General features: G+C 44.5%; 1 protein-coding gene across 1 annotated transcript in view; it reads right to left on the bottom strand.

Annotated features, from left to right (window-relative positions):
* The window catches only part of cntn3b (contactin 3b), a 70,970-nt gene that overhangs the window by 25,818 nt on the left and 28,264 nt on the right, over positions 1-16,888 (bottom strand). The window contains exons 4-10 of the mRNA XM_030091113.1: positions 15,757-15,932; positions 9,883-9,981; positions 6,278-6,481; positions 3,042-3,144; positions 2,566-2,750; positions 1,981-2,117; positions 408-537 (exon numbers count right to left, since the gene is read on the bottom strand). Coding sequence (XP_029946973.1) covers positions 408-537; positions 1,981-2,117; positions 2,566-2,750; positions 3,042-3,144; positions 6,278-6,481; positions 9,883-9,981; positions 15,757-15,932 — 1,034 coding nt within the window. The remainder of the gene's footprint in view (positions 1-407; positions 538-1,980; positions 2,118-2,565; positions 2,751-3,041; positions 3,145-6,277; positions 6,482-9,882; positions 9,982-15,756; positions 15,933-16,888) is intronic.

Genomic DNA, 16,888 nt, shown 5'->3' with positions numbered 1-16,888 from the left:
GCAGCCAGTGTCCACACTCATCATCACATTTTGTTAGCAATCATTAGGACCCTTAAGTGCCATGGCATGTATCAAGGCAGAATTGGATTTCTCATCGAGTCAGTCAGATAGAAGTCATCAAAGCCCTGCGAATAAATCAATATCCCGTCTACATGAGGAAGCGTGCACAATGCCACAAAGCAACGTGTTTGTAGTATCCAAATCAATAGATGAAACGGCTCAAAGTAAAATGAGACACTCTATCAGATTCAGATTTTTGCCAGCAGAGCCCATGGTGACATCAAATGAGTGTGCAGACTGATTGCTGAGGAGCGCCATAGCACGGCTGCGGGTTTTTATCTTCAGAGATGATCAAACGCACAGACAGATAAGCAGGATAAAAGCAGAAGGAGGGAAGGCAATCTTACCTAACACCATTAGCTGGGCAGCGGAATAAATAATGCCATGTTTGTTTTCAGCCACACACTGGTACATCCCCGAATCTGACAGGTTTAACGCGGTTATGGAAAGGGCCCCGTTTTCGATTTGCACCCGGCCCTGCGGAGGAGAGAGAAACACTTCTGCATATCCATTGCAAGACCAGCCAAAGGCGCAGCAGCAATTACTGGAGCACCGTGAAGGGAGGGGGGGGGGGGGGGGGGGGGGGGGCAGCGGGGAGGGAGGAGGAAGGAGGGGGACAGGAAACAAAAGGCCTGGAGAGCCTCGTGCAATTTCACGTGGATGTCAGAATAGAAAGAGAGAAGCCTGTTGGCCTGCATTGTGGATAAACAGTGGAAAAAAAAACGATTTTGATGAAAGCAGTGACAGAGTATTAAAGCGTCATTTAGTTTCTGTGGTTGTTCAGCTGGAAAAACGCTGATGACAGCTCGGATGATGACTTTTTTTTTTCCCTTTTTTTTTTTTTTTTTTTTCTTCTAAGCCCGATATACTCATCAGGGATCCTCAGTGCTGCAGTATTTGAGGAACAATACCACCCTGATGGCAACCACACACCTTAAACATCAACCATATATTATCTGTTATCAAGGCAGAAAAGGTAAAATCAGCATTGACATTCAGCTCAGATCCAATCACAAAGCAAGATTACCTGCAGAGATAGTCGAACGTGCATTCCAGTCCCAAGGTGGTTTTAGTGAGTGCACGTCTTGCATCAACATGCATTACCCTTTATCCAGTTCAGGGACAATGCATAGCATAAAGGATAATACACATGATCTGGATCTGGATGACATTCAGATAGAGCCACTTTATGAAAACCACCTATCACAGCCCAGCAACAGCCACACGCTGCAGAGACAAGTACGTCTCTTTCATATTTCACATCAATCGCCACTTGCATTGAAGGAATGCAACATAACTGCCCGTCGATTGCAGGAGCACATTTACAGAGATCAGTCATCATTATACAGATAACAGCGCTGATTGAACGTACACACACAACACAGCTTGGACAATTACTGCAATCTCAAGATAATGCCATTTTTTATGAAAATACAATAAAATGTTCAGAAAGCCTTTCCCACTGCTGCTGCATGATGAATGGTTTTACAAACTCACCCTAACAGCATTGCTTTGACACTAATGCTGGTTTGCTTTCTTTAGTCGCAGCGTCACTGATAACTCAGCTTGGGCCACAGCACTGTGTTGTTTCTTAAGAAATGAGTTTAAAATGTTTGGGTCAGATTCGAGGCAGACTGGAGCCTCTATCGGCCAAGTTTTGACTTATGTTGCCTTATGCTTGACACCTCTGATTTATAAGGAACTGCAGGTACTTAAAATTGTGTAGACTAGAGGTAAGAAAATGGCATTAAAACCTTTGCATAATGACATTTAGAGCAGTTATATCACAGCAAAACAGATCACCCATGATTCAGTTGAAGCATCTGAGCAAAACTGTGCAAAAGGGAACACGTGCACGCGTGAAACTGCAGGATGTGCATTCTACTATCTCATTTTTTAAAAGACATGACATCCTCCTACCTCGGGCGCCACCAGCTCGCCATTCTTCAGCCAGCTGTAGGACGGTTTGGGCTTCCCGTTGGCCTTACACTCCCAGAAAAGGTTCTCCTCTATGGACAGGGACGTGTCCGCCATTGTCTGGAGCCAGTGAGGTTTGGCTTTGAAATAAATGGAAAGGATTACCTATTCAAACACGTGTTTTAATTATAGAAGCACTGGATTAGTCAAGAGCGGTATCAGAAATCATGAAGCCGTAAAAGCCGCTTCGCATCCAAATTTAAACTTGTGACAAAGTTTAAATCCGACGAGGATTATCAGCAAGAAGCGGATCTACAGGTTGGTAAACAGATTTGAATACTGACTGGAAATTAATTTGAAGCCAGCGAGATAATATTCACAATATCCCAGAGTGGGTTTTCAGTGAGATCAATGGAATTGAAGATGCAGGCAGCCTCCATTGTTTCAATCCGTCCATCGTCTATAATGCGTCTACTCTGGACAATCGCAGGGTGCTGGAGTCAGTCCAGTATCTGGATACCTCTGTCTGAATAATGCTTCCCATACATGTGTGCACATGTGTTTATTCGGTTTGAGGAACTCGCTTACCGTGGAACGAAATGCGACCCCGCGCCGCGTTTTTGCCGCGCCTGTTCTCCGCCATGCACTCGTACGTCCCCGCGTCTTCCTGCTGGAAGTTAGGGATCTCCAGGACGGCGTTTGAATTCTTCATCTTGACTTTGCTGGGGAACGGGACGCCGCTGGTTCTCCTCCAGCTTATTTCTGGGACGGGGCTGCAAGAGAGGAACAAAAAGTTCCCGGGATTGAAACTGTCAGTGGCTGTGATCAAAGCGCGATTAGGCACAGAAGGGAAGGAGGCAGACGCCTTGTGAATTACTGCTTCCAACAAATCAGACTGCGATTGCTCACATTTCAGATGCCGTTAAAACAACTTTGATTCCTGTCCTTTTTTTTTTTTTTCCCTTCTTCTTGCCTTTTCATGCTGCGGCCTCTTTACTCTCCAAGCTTTAATTCATGCATGAATCAACCTACACACATGCATGTACACAATCGAGCTGACTTACTTTCCCAGAGCAAAGCATTCCAGCTTCACCACCGACTCCTTCGCAGCTGGAACCGAGTCGGGGAAATGAACTTCTATTTTGGGTTCGTATTCGCCCATTACTCCTACGAAAAGGAGACAACACATGACAAGCTTTTTACATCAATGATTAACAGCAGACATTACGCCGGTGTAGGATCAAAGAGAGCCGTAACGCAGCGGGACAGCGAACACAAAACTCTTTATGCCAGCGGAGTAAAAAGTGACCAGAGAAGAGCTTGTAAAGAGGAGAGAAATCAGAGGTGCTTCATAAAAGATTCAGAGGATGCATCGGGGAAAGGACTTGCTTTGGAAGAGATTTATCACATTTGGCAATGTGACTTCATTTATGACTTTATTTATATTCACATCACTAGGACGAGTCAAAGACTTCCCTGCACAGATAGGAGTCTGCCCTTTAGCATCAGCCATTACCAGCCCACCGTCTGGAACAGGGCTGCAGATCAGCACATTTCTCTCAACCTGGCAGCCACGCTGACAGACACGTTGAAATAAAACAACACAAAAGAATGAAGATATATACATACACATCTTTAATTTATGACATATGCAATTAGCGCTTCAGCTGATTCATTATGAGTGCGCTTGTTTCGCACTTCACAACAGGGCCATGGCAACGACTTCAGCTCCGACAACGAACCAACTGTGTTATTCAAGGGATCAAAGGAGGAAAGACTAAGACTGAAAGACGCAAAGGTCATACATCTCCATGCATTGGTAGAGCATACCTCAATCAGTGAATTAAAAACAACAATGAGAACAATGCAAAATGTGCTTTCTTTTGAAGCAGGGCCTCACACACACACAGATGAAGTGAATGACATCCAGCAGATAACAGCCTTGACTCTGTCTATAGCAGAGGTGTCAAACATAAGGCTCGAGGGCCAAAACTGGCCCACAACAAGATCCAATCCGGGCTGTTAAACCACCAAATAAATGGTAAACATTTCAAAGAAAACATTTGAAAGCCATGAAAGCTGTCTACCTTGTTGCTATCAAACTAGTCTCAAAGCCAAGCTTTCGGGGGGTGGGGGGGCTGTAAAAAACATGCAGAATGCAATAGCTATGGGACAAGTTCTTTGGGACTATGAACAAGGGACATTTCACTGTATTTCGTACCAGAAGTTATCACTGCACTTGGCTTCATGTTGAAATTATAATCCTTTTTGTTTTGGTTTTCAAAAAATATCACCAATATTCTGCACCATGAAAACAAAAAACAAAAACACAAAAACCCTTCAAGCTTATTATGAGACTATTTTACATTTTCCGCCTACTCCAGATGAAACTGAGCTGTTTGTGGCTTCTGTTTGACACCTCTGGTCTACGACATGCTGTCAGGCCATTAAAACCTAATTGATCAATTGTTGCCTATTTCGAATACATAAAAAGCAAAAACATGATCACAATACAACCAAGGACAAATGATAAAAACATAGCAGTTATCAATTGTATGTAATCTGAATTATGCATATGTATGCATACATACACACTTTTGAATGGAGAGAAAAACCATCCCTGAAATACATCTGGGTGTGAATGGAAAGCACAGCGAGAACCAGATTTGTAATACAGAGCTGAAATCAAGCCACACATCACAGTGACAATAATGTAGACTATGTACCTCAGAAAAAAATCCTTCCTGGCCATTACTGCTCAGATTTAGTTACACACTGACAGTTAAAGTAGAGAAGCCTGGTAAAAAGAAAGAAGAGGAAAAAAAAGCGTGTGGGTGGTACATTTTGGAATCCGCCAGCTCCGGTGGCAGGTGGACCAATAGTTCATTTCCAACTCTGGTCCGGAGGCGAGGGCTGATTAGAAGTCACAAAAGATTGCACTCAGCACGAACCGAGTAGAAACTGTGCCGAAAACAGGCTGAATACGTAATCCAATCCCCTTCAACAGGCAGCTCTGATCATCCCGACGCTTCACTATCCTGGACATTCGGACAGCGACACGAGCCTCGAATCAAGAACCCTGATGAAGGCTGATTTAGTGTAAACGCGGCAAATCTGTTCATGACCTGCACGTTCATACATGCGAATGAAGGCGCTCCAGCTGAAGGGAGGATCAACACACCCCATATTGCACTTAAGTATGTGTAACGAGTCGTTTTCCTCATCCTGAAGAGTGACCGATCGAATGCGCTTAAGTTCTTTTTCTGAGCTCTGAACAGTAACAGGTCTTAACAAGCTTTCCCAAGTGAAAAGTTAAGCCAGAAACTGCTGACGTTTCCGGCCACAAAGACGCCGTGAAAGTCAGTCAGCCGTGGCTGATTAACAGAGAGCACTGCCCGCTTCTGTGTTTTTACCAGGAGACCAGTGACAGCAGACGGAAACACTAAAATGACGTGCTTTCGCGTGAAACTTTGTCTTGTACATGGAACATCAAACTGAAAGTGCAATATACTTGTGTGACAATACAATTCAGCTCTCTTCACGGTGGATTTTAGTAAATTGGGTATTAGGTAACGTTTGAATTTGTCAAATGAAGCTTAATAGTCCTGGTTCACAGTAAATCAGAAGAATGCTTTATGATGCATACTAGAACATTCGCATTCATCCTTCAACAATGTTGAATGCTATCAGGGGCTTTTGTGTTGTTTTTACATGCTCAGAAATTTTACTGACATCAAACTAACAGAGTCAAGAGTTTCAAATAACTTTTTTTTTTTTTTTTTTTCCCAAAAATTGAATTTAAAAGCCCCATAAAATTAAAAATCCATTGAGAGTTTTTTTTCCAACCCACGTCTGTGGGTTAATTGTTCAATAATAGGTTTTTTTTTGACAACAATTTGGCACAGATCAAGAGATAAATTGAGTGTTTTCAACAAATTTGCCCCCCGATGATTCATCCTACACTGGAGAGCATTTGTTAATCCTTCCTCTAATAGACATCATTTGTCAAATTTCTACGCTCTTTCGTGCTCTGTCTTTGTACTTTAATGAGATGCAAAAGTGTTTTTTGTTGAAGTGGATCAAGATTTCCAAAAACTCCGGAGCTTGTTTGGTGTGCATTGCATTGACAGAGCACTGCTACTGTTAGTACTACTGGTACTAGGAACTACTGGTATCAATACCACCAGTACTATATTCTAGTGCTACTTGGCACACCTGGTACTGGTAGAACTACTTGTACCAGGCTCTGCTTCATCACAACCAAGCCTTCCAGGCAGGATTGTGCGTCTGATGTGCTTACCGTCACTCCTGAGGACGAGTGGCGTTGGAGAGCTGAGGACCTTCTCCCGTGTGACCGTGTTGTTTACCACGCAGGTGTAGTTTCCAACATCCGAGGGCTCAACTTTGGCAAAGTACAGACTGCCCGTCTCTTGAGAGATGAATCTGCGGCTGTCTTGTTGGACAAAGAACGGGTATTCGTTGAAGATCCATGCAAATGTCAGTTCTAGAACAGAAAGGAAAAGCAGCTGAAGTTAGAGCGGTTCTGTCACACTTCACTGGTTCCACATGTTAGACACACTTGAGTCTAAAGCTGCAACGGCTGAATCAGGAAAACTCGGCAGTAGCCCTAAAATGTTGGAATATCATGTCATATTTCTCTCCTTATCTCAGCTTGCTTGAAACGAGATACCGAGACACGGCGGATGTGAGAGCTATCGGTGCAGAAAAAATGGGAGACCCTAAGGAAAGGGAGCGAAACAAAATGGATTACAGCGCGTCAGTGGCCGTCCCCTGACACGTGGCCTCCATTCCCGCGGTCCCAGAGTGACTCCAGTCCCCTGGTGGCACAAAGTCACAGACCCACAGACGGATTGAGGGATGTCAGGGTTGACATCCAGGAGTAAGAATATGCTCCCGCGCCCTCCTTCATGAAGCAGGTCCACCTCGAGAAAGGAGTAACCTGCCATGATGAATCACTGTGTCATTTTCGAGAAGCGCGCCAGGCGCAGACTTCCAAGAGCGGAGCCAGCGCCGTGTGTAATCTACCACTTCGGGGGTGAGGGGCCTCGAGTCAAAAGGTGCATGCAAAGACTGTCAATCACTCCCAGCCGCCCCCCCAACCCCCCTGCCTCCACCACGCCCCGAGGAAGCGAGCCGCTCGGGTGGGATGCGGCCGTCCGAGCAGAGTGCAGCGATGCAGACGCGAGGCTCCTTCTGATTAGGCCAGCAGGAGTCACATAGTTCAGAGTCAGCACAACCTGCATCGGAACTATGGAGCAGTAATGAGCAGTGATAGAAATTTGCCGAGCGCTTCTTTGTCAAGCGAGGGCCGAGAAGAAAATGCAACACAAAGGGTTTTATGCGACGGACGAAGGTGCAGGCAAATGGAGTACACAAGTGATACCACAAACATTTGCTTGTGACAGGTTCATTTTTAATTTTTTCATGTCAGGCATTTGCGAAAATGGCAGTGGAGGGAAACCAAAAAAAAAATAAAACACGTCTAAACAACTGGAGCGTAATGAAAACCAATGGGCAGCAGCGTGTGCTGAAAGTGGCAGATAAAGTTCAGGGGAGTTCAAGGTTAGGCACATTAATGCATTCAAAATTGAAGAGAGGAAAATGGAAAAATAGTGAGGAGAGAGAGAGAGAGAGAGAGAGCGAGAGAGAGAGAGAGGAAGGAAGAAAGGCACATTGGGCCCGACTCTCATTCACTCATGAAAATGTGAAGAAAACACAATAGTGCCACGGTTCCAGCAGCCAACTGCATATAAGCCCGTGTCAGAGAGGGGGGCTGTCAAACTGTATTTCACACAGAGTACTCTGACCCATTATCCCATAGACCAGCTGTACAATGCACTGTGCTACAAACTGTTGGCTTGTGAAGGGAAGTGCGAGAAGAGAGACAAGCTCGGCGGCAGCCTTTGTACCACTTCTCATGTCTTTCTCTTGCTTTCTTTATCCAGACGCTCGCAGCAGCGCAGGGGCTCGGCGGCCGGGGCATCTTTATCTCCCGCTTGTATCCACTCATTTGCAGAATGCTGTTTTCGCCTCTCGTTTTGAACAATTGGAGCACTATTTTAGGGGTCTGTGAGGCGCACAAACAAGAGGAAAGTGCACCCGTTCAGGTTGGGCTCCTCATTTTGCAGATGACTGAGGGTGACGTTAACGTCTCACTTTTTTGTAGCTCCGTCGGAGATCAAAAATGAGTCAAAAATTGTAAAACTGACAAGTTGACTTCATTCTTAATGACTCGGTCCCGTCGCTCTTGAACAATCTTGAATTAATCTGACAATTTTATGCGATTCTGACCCAATTTGATGCAGTTCCTCTTCCTGTCACACAGTCCCGGGGTTTTCTCAGCATGTCCCCAATCCAAAGAAAAGCAGATTTCGCTTTACTGTTCCTTCCCTGCACGTTCACTTATCCAATCATAGTCAAGACAAAGTCTGATCCCTCCAACTTCTATACCAGCTTCGTCCTGGTCCTGGGTAAGACTGGAGGATGGGAACTCTGAATCCATGTTGCCCATCAATCACCCACAAATACAAACACATACACACACATGCTTTCACTGTTCAAACCAATGGAGAAAGGACATTTTTAAACTGTGGAAGAAAACTGGAGTATTTGGAAAGAAATCCATGTAGTCCAAGGTAGAACATGTAAACCTGAAACAGAAAAGACTGAGCATGGAGGGGCTCTTGTGGGGCAAAGGGATCAACCACTGCACCGATAAGAACTGATTCTCCCACAAAGAACCAAAACATTCATGAGAATTGGATGCCTGTTCTCAGTATTGATTGTGGGAAAAGTATTTCGGGGTTTTATTTATATGTACGAAACAAACCGTGTATTCACAAAGCGACTGCCCAAACCCAGAGGTAATCGCTTTAAGCCTGAGTAGAGCATCATCCATGTGTCTAGTAGCCGTTGTTTGAAGCCAAAGGTGTTTGGAATTGTTGTCAGGTCCTTTGTAATCCTCCTGCTATGCTGAGGCAAGGTTGGTAAGTACTGGGAATTCCTGAAATTCAGCTTGCTGAACCACTTTTCTGTTTGCACTATCAAATGCTAATGAAGATTACCAAGCTAAGACGAACCAAAGACTAACTCTAATGATCGCTGCTGTCTGCCAAAACTAGTCTAACTTAGATTATCTTGCCTTTGTGGCTAGGCTGGCGACGCTACCTTGACAGCTTAACACTTGTTGAAATGTACATTTGATCATAAGTATTTGTGAACGCAGATCTGTTTCCTTTAGATTCGAAATGATTTGCTCACCAGTGAAATCTGGTTTGCATACATTTTTAAAAAAAATAAACATTGTAACTAAATATCAAGTGATTTATTTCATAACAGCACTTTATATTGAGCAAGCAAAGCAATCCACTGTTGAGGAGTGCACGTCTAAGGTGCTGTTCAAGCAGACAGTGTCACCTTTCGACAGCAGCAGCAGCCCCTGTGTTTCTGTTTCCACGCTCCGAGCGAAGCTAAACCAGCCATCTGCTTACCGTGGCTTTATATTTACAGACAGGAAGAGCAGAGCGCACCAATCTTCTCATCTACGTATAATAAAGCAAATGTGGGTTTGAGTATATTTCATTCAACCTAATTTGAGAAACACACCGCTATAATTAAAAAGAAAAAAAATAGACAAAATTAAGCAAAACAAACACTCGGGCGAGGAGCTGATTTGTCAGCATTCTGTATAAACAACATTAGCGGATGATTATTAAAAGCATGTGTGCACATAAATGGGTGTAAAAACAGATTAAGTTTGCAGCAAGGCAGTAATCCTTTATCAAAAGGGCGCAATGAGAGACGAGTGGAGGTAAATCCTGTGAGTCATGTTTGAGGAAGAGCAGCCAGGCTGCGGGAGGGAAAAAGAACAAATGGTGAAGTTACCTCCAGAATGAGGCGGAGGTCCACAAAGCAGAACCACTCCCTGGCCCTCGCGGACGTTCACGGCGCTCCTCACCGTCTGGGTTTTGAAGTTGTCGAGATCTGAGGGGAGTCACACGAGATGGGATCAGCGGCGAGGAGGCGTTTGGAGGATGAAGCATGGAGGATTCTTTTTGTTTGTTTCTATTATATTGTTTCAATGGCACACATTTCCAACAACCTCACAATTATTGTACATGAATATACATTGGAACAAAACAGGACCTTTTTTCAGCTTCTGTTCGCCACTCCAGCCTCATTTAAGCCATCAACATACACGCCAACGCACAGCCAGAAACACTTGAAATGTAGCGGTGATCCGCACAAGGCAGGCTGTCTGACGGGTTGATTACCGCGTTGCACTGTTGTTTATCTCAGCCAGGTAGCACTAGTATTATTTAGCCAGATACGGCACGCTGCCGGTAATTGAGTGAGCGACGTTGGTCCTCGCTAAGATGTGGCAGTTCAAGACGGCGCCTCGGCTACCTGCCGAGCATTGTGATTGCTCCCAGACTTTCATCTCCTCCTCGCACAAGGTGCCTGGTAATTACTGTTAATAATTCCTACTTTGATCCTAGACCCATTTTGCAATATGGATGTTTTTTTGTTTTGTTTTTTTAATATTTAGGTTTGTTTGCTTTATAGGGTAAGCGAGGGGGAAAATCCTTCAGTTGGCGGCAACAGCAAAGCATTTTAACATCTATATCAGGGTTGTCAAACATAAGGCCCATGGGCCAAAACACAAATCACTGATTTTTGAAGAGTAGCAGACAGAACACAATACTGACACCCGAGCTAATATATCAATGACGCTGCCGAGACAGCTAGCAGACAAGCGTCAGCCTCTATATCATATTGTCAGACTGAGTTTGTAAAAACATGGATAATTCAACAGCTGGCAGAGATTTCATTTGGACATTTCACTGTATTTTGCAACAGAGCGTTTCATTAAATTTGGCTTCATGTTGAGATTTTAGTCATTTTGGGTCATGATTGGTTTTGTGAAAATATCTACATTTCTGTGTGTATATATCTAAATATCCTCATTTTAAAGGATTTCCCTTTTGCTGAGTCAGTAAGGCGTGGTGTTTGACGTTACATTTTGCACACCATTTTGAGAATCTAACGTCTTAAAACACCCTCCCAACACCTTCTGCTGCCTTGAGAAGCATCTGGGGCGTTGATGAAATGGATGGCCCCGACTTGGCGACGCTTACCCTGTGACACCAGAAGCAAGAAATTAGACTGAAATGGGATAAAATGAGGCAGGTGGGAGGAGGGGGGCTGAACAAACATGGCGGGAGAGCATACGTGACAAATGACAGTTTGTAGTGCCAACAGCAATAAGTAACATCATTATTAAATGTGGTGTAATCTTGCACTTAAAAGCATTAGCTTCCCCATCAATACTCTCAGCACAATCTATCCCCTTGCAAATGAATGAGCAGGAGCTGGCAGACAAAACCCCTAAACCTGGGATGATAAACCACCCCTGGCTTCATGACTGATGGAGGGAAGCTGCCGCAGTCTGCTCTGCACTCTGTCTGCGCACTCTGGCGACCAGCCTGGAGTGAGCCTTCCAAACACAAACAAAAGAAAGTCAGTGTGACCGATAAGGGAAATTAGGAGGGGGAAGATTATGGAGAGAAGTGGGACGGAGTGTTGGTAAGATTAATGAGCTGCTCTCTGATGACCGCCGCGGTATCAAACAGAGCCAAGTCACGGCAGGACACCGAGGAGGCCACAGGAGGAGATGGATAACTTGAAATGCAGACGCGGGCAGCATACTTCGGATCTCACGGGGCCGACGTTTATGAAGCCGAGCAGTGACGGTGGAGCGGGGTTCCAACACAAAGCTGATGAAACAGCTCAGCCTGACAGCAGCTGATAATTATAACGGCGTCTGCCGAAGTGAATCAGACAGACGCCGATGATTACAATGGGAACGATGACTCCTTCGCCCGGATCGAGCAGAGCTGCTCCAGGAGGGGTCTCCATGCAGCTCTGGCTCTGCGCCGGAGGGCATACACTTGGTTATTCTGCGGCCTCTGAGTGGAAAAAATAATGGGCTGACCACACACTGTAACTCTGAAAGCTCACTGTAGCTGCAGTGATTCCTCTGTAAGCAGAATCCGTCTCTGGCGTACGAGAATAGCCGGCACAGAGATGACAGTGTGTGACCATTACGGCCCGGAGATGATTGGCCCGGGCAACGCTGCGGCCCCGTTACACAGAGTGTGATGTATAAGACGATGCCACTGAGTCGACTCCGTATTCCATCACGCAATAGCACAATACCTGGTCGGCCCTTACACTTATGGCCGGCTGCCGTTTGCGCTCTTTAGTTCCGCTTTCAACACCATCATTCTCGACCTTCCACTGAATTAACTGTGGCAGTTCAATGTCCCCAATGGATGTGCGACTTCTCTACACTCTCCGCTCTGCTTTACTCGAAGAGCAACGCGGGTGCACTTTGCACAGGATGGTGAAGGAGTGAATCTTGTTTAAAATGACGAAAATGGCAAGAAATCTGGAGGCGATGGCTGATTTCAGGGCGAAAAGCACCTCACCGGCTCTAATGAAAGCACATGCATTAGCAGTTAGTTGAGCACAGTTGCACTTTGTTGTGTCTCACTGATCAAAAGGATTCAACGCGAGAATGGGACATGTCTTCTACGCAAACAAGTTTCTCATGAAAACGCATCGTTTTTGTGTTTATGTTTTGGGAAAGTTTTTCATCGACACAGCAACTTTTTCAAAATGATGTCCATTTACATGGAAAATGATGTGGTTAGCATGCCAGTCCACTAGTGGGTGCTGTTGGTTGGTTTTGGAACCATAAACAAAACACTTTTTGAATGAAACATCGTGTAAACTGGGCTAAAGACTGTTAAGTAGGAAGAATCTTTCTGCATCTCAAATCAACTGAGTTAAATCAACTGGACTTCATCGTTTTATTCTCACTCTTTGCCCTTCATTTGTGTCTTCATCAGTTCATGCCATGGCCTCGACTCGGCTGGTTATTTTTGTGCACCACCTCCTGTGAATGGTGAATTTTAAATAAATGGATCAACCCCGAAAATACGACCCTTTTAGACTTCTAAATGGTCGCATCCTTCAAGCAGATGCTCTTTGTTTGGGCTGAATAAATCCGAGGTGGTGAATCCACACAGCACTGGCTGTATGTTGCAGACTATGTGTCATGGTTTCTGTCTGGCATGCCAGTGTGATCACATCAGCTTCAACACAGCAGGCACTGCTCTCTGGCTCCATATTAGAGCCACACAACATGAGGCAAATCGACTGCTTCCCTCTGGGTCAGCTGTGTACCTTCACACACTGAGTGAAGGGAAACTTAAACTCAAATGTTGGCTCTACAGTAGCAAAACTCTGCTGCATTTTGGAAAATGAACACACTGGCAAAAATCGTTGTCAACTGCAGATCACGTCCATCTTCCACCTCAGTTTTAAGGATTTCAATCTACGTTTTTCTTCTTCAGTCCTCATTTACCTCTTTGACTCATCTCCAATTCAAACCTCTAAACAGGCACTTTACTACGCTGAATGCGCTGAATTGCAGATAACTTCTCTTTATCTGATGCCATAATCCATTTTCTGAAGCATATTCTTTGACTTTGTGTACTAATGTATCTTTTCAAACAGTATAGCTTTTGAATATGGATGTATTACACTGCTTCAACACCTGCTACTTGGCGAAAGAAAGAATTCTCGGCCTCCAAAAGAGTTTGTCGGTGGAGCTACGCTGACCCGATCCAGATGGTACCACAGCAAAGCTTTCACTGTGTAAATATTCAATTTAAAAGGGAAAATTTTGATTATTTTCAGCTGAGCTTTTTCACTGGAAATTTGATTCAAATCAAATTATGTGCTGGTACATAAGGCACCGCTTGGCACTGCTTTCCACACAACCTTGTTACACCGGGCTGAGTCCAACGTGGGGCTGGAAACATGACAGTCAAACAGAATGTAAAGGAGAAAACAGTTTAAACATGACAGTTGGACAGTAAGAGTTCCAGAGTCTCTAAATGACTGGAATCAGAAAAACAAACAACAACTAATGAGTTGTTTCTCTGTTTCTCATTCTGCTCTTAAAATGCACCAGGAATGAAATACAGTAATGACAATATACAGGTCGGGACCGAGTATATCACTTAAAACCAATGAGTCGATGAGACGATGAGACGATGAGGGGGGTGTCAAATTACAAACTGCAATCATGTATTCAGTGCATGAACATACTGGAAACTGGAAGAGGGCTTTCCGCAAGGGAAGGATTCATGTGAAGATTTTCAGACGGATGCAAAGAGAGCTAGTTTAAGACAAAAAAACAGGATTGTGAATCATTAAAAAGCTTCTCTGGTGGAATCTCAGAGCAGTCCTGCAAATGAGCACAATACGTTCTCTTTACATTTCACACACTGCCAGCACCTTTGATTTGTTCAGTAAAGGGAGAAATGCTCTAAATGTTTGTAACGACTGGCAACTGCCATGAAATCACGAAGCCAATTTATTTGTTATTGACCATGTGTTTAAACGCACACAGTGAAAAAAGGCTTGCTCTCGTTTGTGTTTCAGCCACTGCTCTCATCCAAGTTGTGCAGAGGAACCTTCGACACAACGGTCTGCTTTGACCTAATGCACACCCGGACAGATTCAGACATTTTGGGCCACTTTTCTGCATTTGAACTGGCTTGCATGAGACAGAATATTGAAAATCTGTCATTTCTTTATTTTCACTTTTACCATTCTCATTAAAGACTCTTCAAATTGCGGACCTGGCTCTGACGCATGCGGTCACATAATACTTGCTGGGTTGTATTGGAGATATTATACGATTACCACGACTAGTACTGCAGTTATTAGTGTTTTGTTATTGTTGGGGAAATGGGCTGTGGAAGCACATGCTTATCGCAGCCGTGGCCAAATTTTGAAGGCGAAGCAAAGCAGCAACGGAGCCACGACATTTCTATCGTAGACCACCGGCCTCATTACACCGAAAAACACAGTATCAGCCTTGCTGATCTCCTAGACCTCCCTCACTGTGCATTAGGCAAGACAATAAATGTCAAGCAGCTCTGCTCTTCACCCAGTCCCCGCAAGTGAGATTCATTACCGAGCTATAGGGATAATGGCAGTCCATCTCCCGAGAGGAAGCGAACGGCTCGGCTCTCTATCCTTGGGACATGATCAATAGTCAGCGGGCTTGATCAAGAGAGGAGAGGTGCCTCTGCGGTGCTTGTCTGGAAGGTAGGACCCCACTCCTTAGCATCCCTTCCCAAGCCAGCTTCTGTCTTTAGAGCTGCCAGAGCTGCAGACAGCCTGTCACGCTCTGAACTGTGCACCACCTCCAGGATATATCATACATACATACAGAAGAGGCTGGCTTTTACACGGCTACAAACACACCTTTAAGCATTATTTGTGCTTGTCTACTCTAAAATCCGGATCACAGGGGCCGCCCTATCGCTTGGCAAAATATGAGTCAGTTGGTATTGAGCATACATGCTGTCAGAGTTGGAACCACTAATGAGAATCAATGGGGTTCAGAGGCAGTCAGAAGCTACCTCACCCACTGTGTTTGTTGCATCTGACATTTCACTCGATTACCATTTCCCCTCTTAGAAATCCATTCCCAAACCATCTAAGTGAGGAATCAGAATAGTAAAATCCCCCCACCCCTCCAAGAAAAGAAGAAAACGAACAAAGGCACAAGCGTATCACAAAGGCTGACACATGGCGGATAACAAGGGATTCCACAGTGTCATGACTGTGTCAGATGGGAGCCAGAAGCGTGTTCGGAGTTGTGGGATCACTTACATGCAAATTGGAGGCTGGCTCTGCGGCTGAGGATGGACCCATGCGTGTTGAAAGCCGTGCACTGGTACACCCCGGAGTCTTGGTCCTTGTCCAGGTTGCTAATGATCAGGCTGCCCCCAGACATGTGACGCCGGTAGTCATTCCCCAGATCAATGAGTGTTTCGTTTAGTGACCATCTGGAAAAACGCAAACACAATCAGTAGCTGAGACCTCTGGAGACGAGCACTTGCTGCGTTTATCACAGAGATCGATTTGATCGGTCCGCCCACATCGTGCTGAGGGGATAAAAGGTGAGTAACAGGAGTCGGGTTCTGTATTATTAAAGGAGCTATGTAAAAGGCCTCTGCAGCAAGAGTAAAAAAGAAGACATTTATTTCTGTGCGGACAGCCATGAATCCCAGTTTACATCAGTTAGACTTCATTAAATTATTTAGCTTTGCTGTTAATTCAGGCAGAATTCCAAGAGAACCAAGCAAATTTGCTTTGGTGACTATTGATTTTCTCCTACTTGCATGGTGAAGTGGATTTTTATTTCATCTCAGTTTTAATTACGTCCTCCTCCAGGAGGTTTGGTGCAGTTTGTGAGGCTGCTTGCAGGATGTCTGGGAACTTCATTTCATTAATGTGAACCTTAACGACGCATCAACAAAATGTGTAGGCACAGAAATGGAGGCGAGGGAGTACGAACACAGGAAAATAAAACTATAAATATATTGCCACTAATTCGTGGTATTCATGGTAGAGGATGATCCTACTGACCATTTGTCTGAATGGTTAGGTGTGATCTCTCAGTTTGGACAGATTGCTATGGAGGTCATCTGAGTTCATCAAGTCTGGATAATTGACGACTTTAATCGATGGGATTTCACTGGACAAAAGCTCGTCTGATTTCCTTTTAGCCCAGATGCATCATGGGACACAGTCTCACTGGAAAAATTGACAAATTACTTTTCACTTTAATTAAAGATGGGCTTTTCTCCCTCTATGAATTGTCGAAATGTATGATTACATGTGTGGAATAGTGTCAATCTGGCACAGAATATTTCTCAGTGAACCTGAGAAAATTCCTTTCAGGCCCAAACATCACAATGATAATGCAACAGACAACAAACAGATATAAATATGAGTCCAG

The sequence above is a fragment of the Salarias fasciatus genome, chromosome 5, assembly GCF_902148845.1.
Source record: "Salarias fasciatus chromosome 5, fSalaFa1.1, whole genome shotgun sequence".
NCBI lineage: Eukaryota > Metazoa > Chordata > Actinopteri > Blenniiformes > Blenniidae > Salarias > Salarias fasciatus.
The sequence above is the reverse complement of the archived record's forward strand: the minus strand, read 5'-3'. Positions and strand labels throughout refer to the sequence as shown.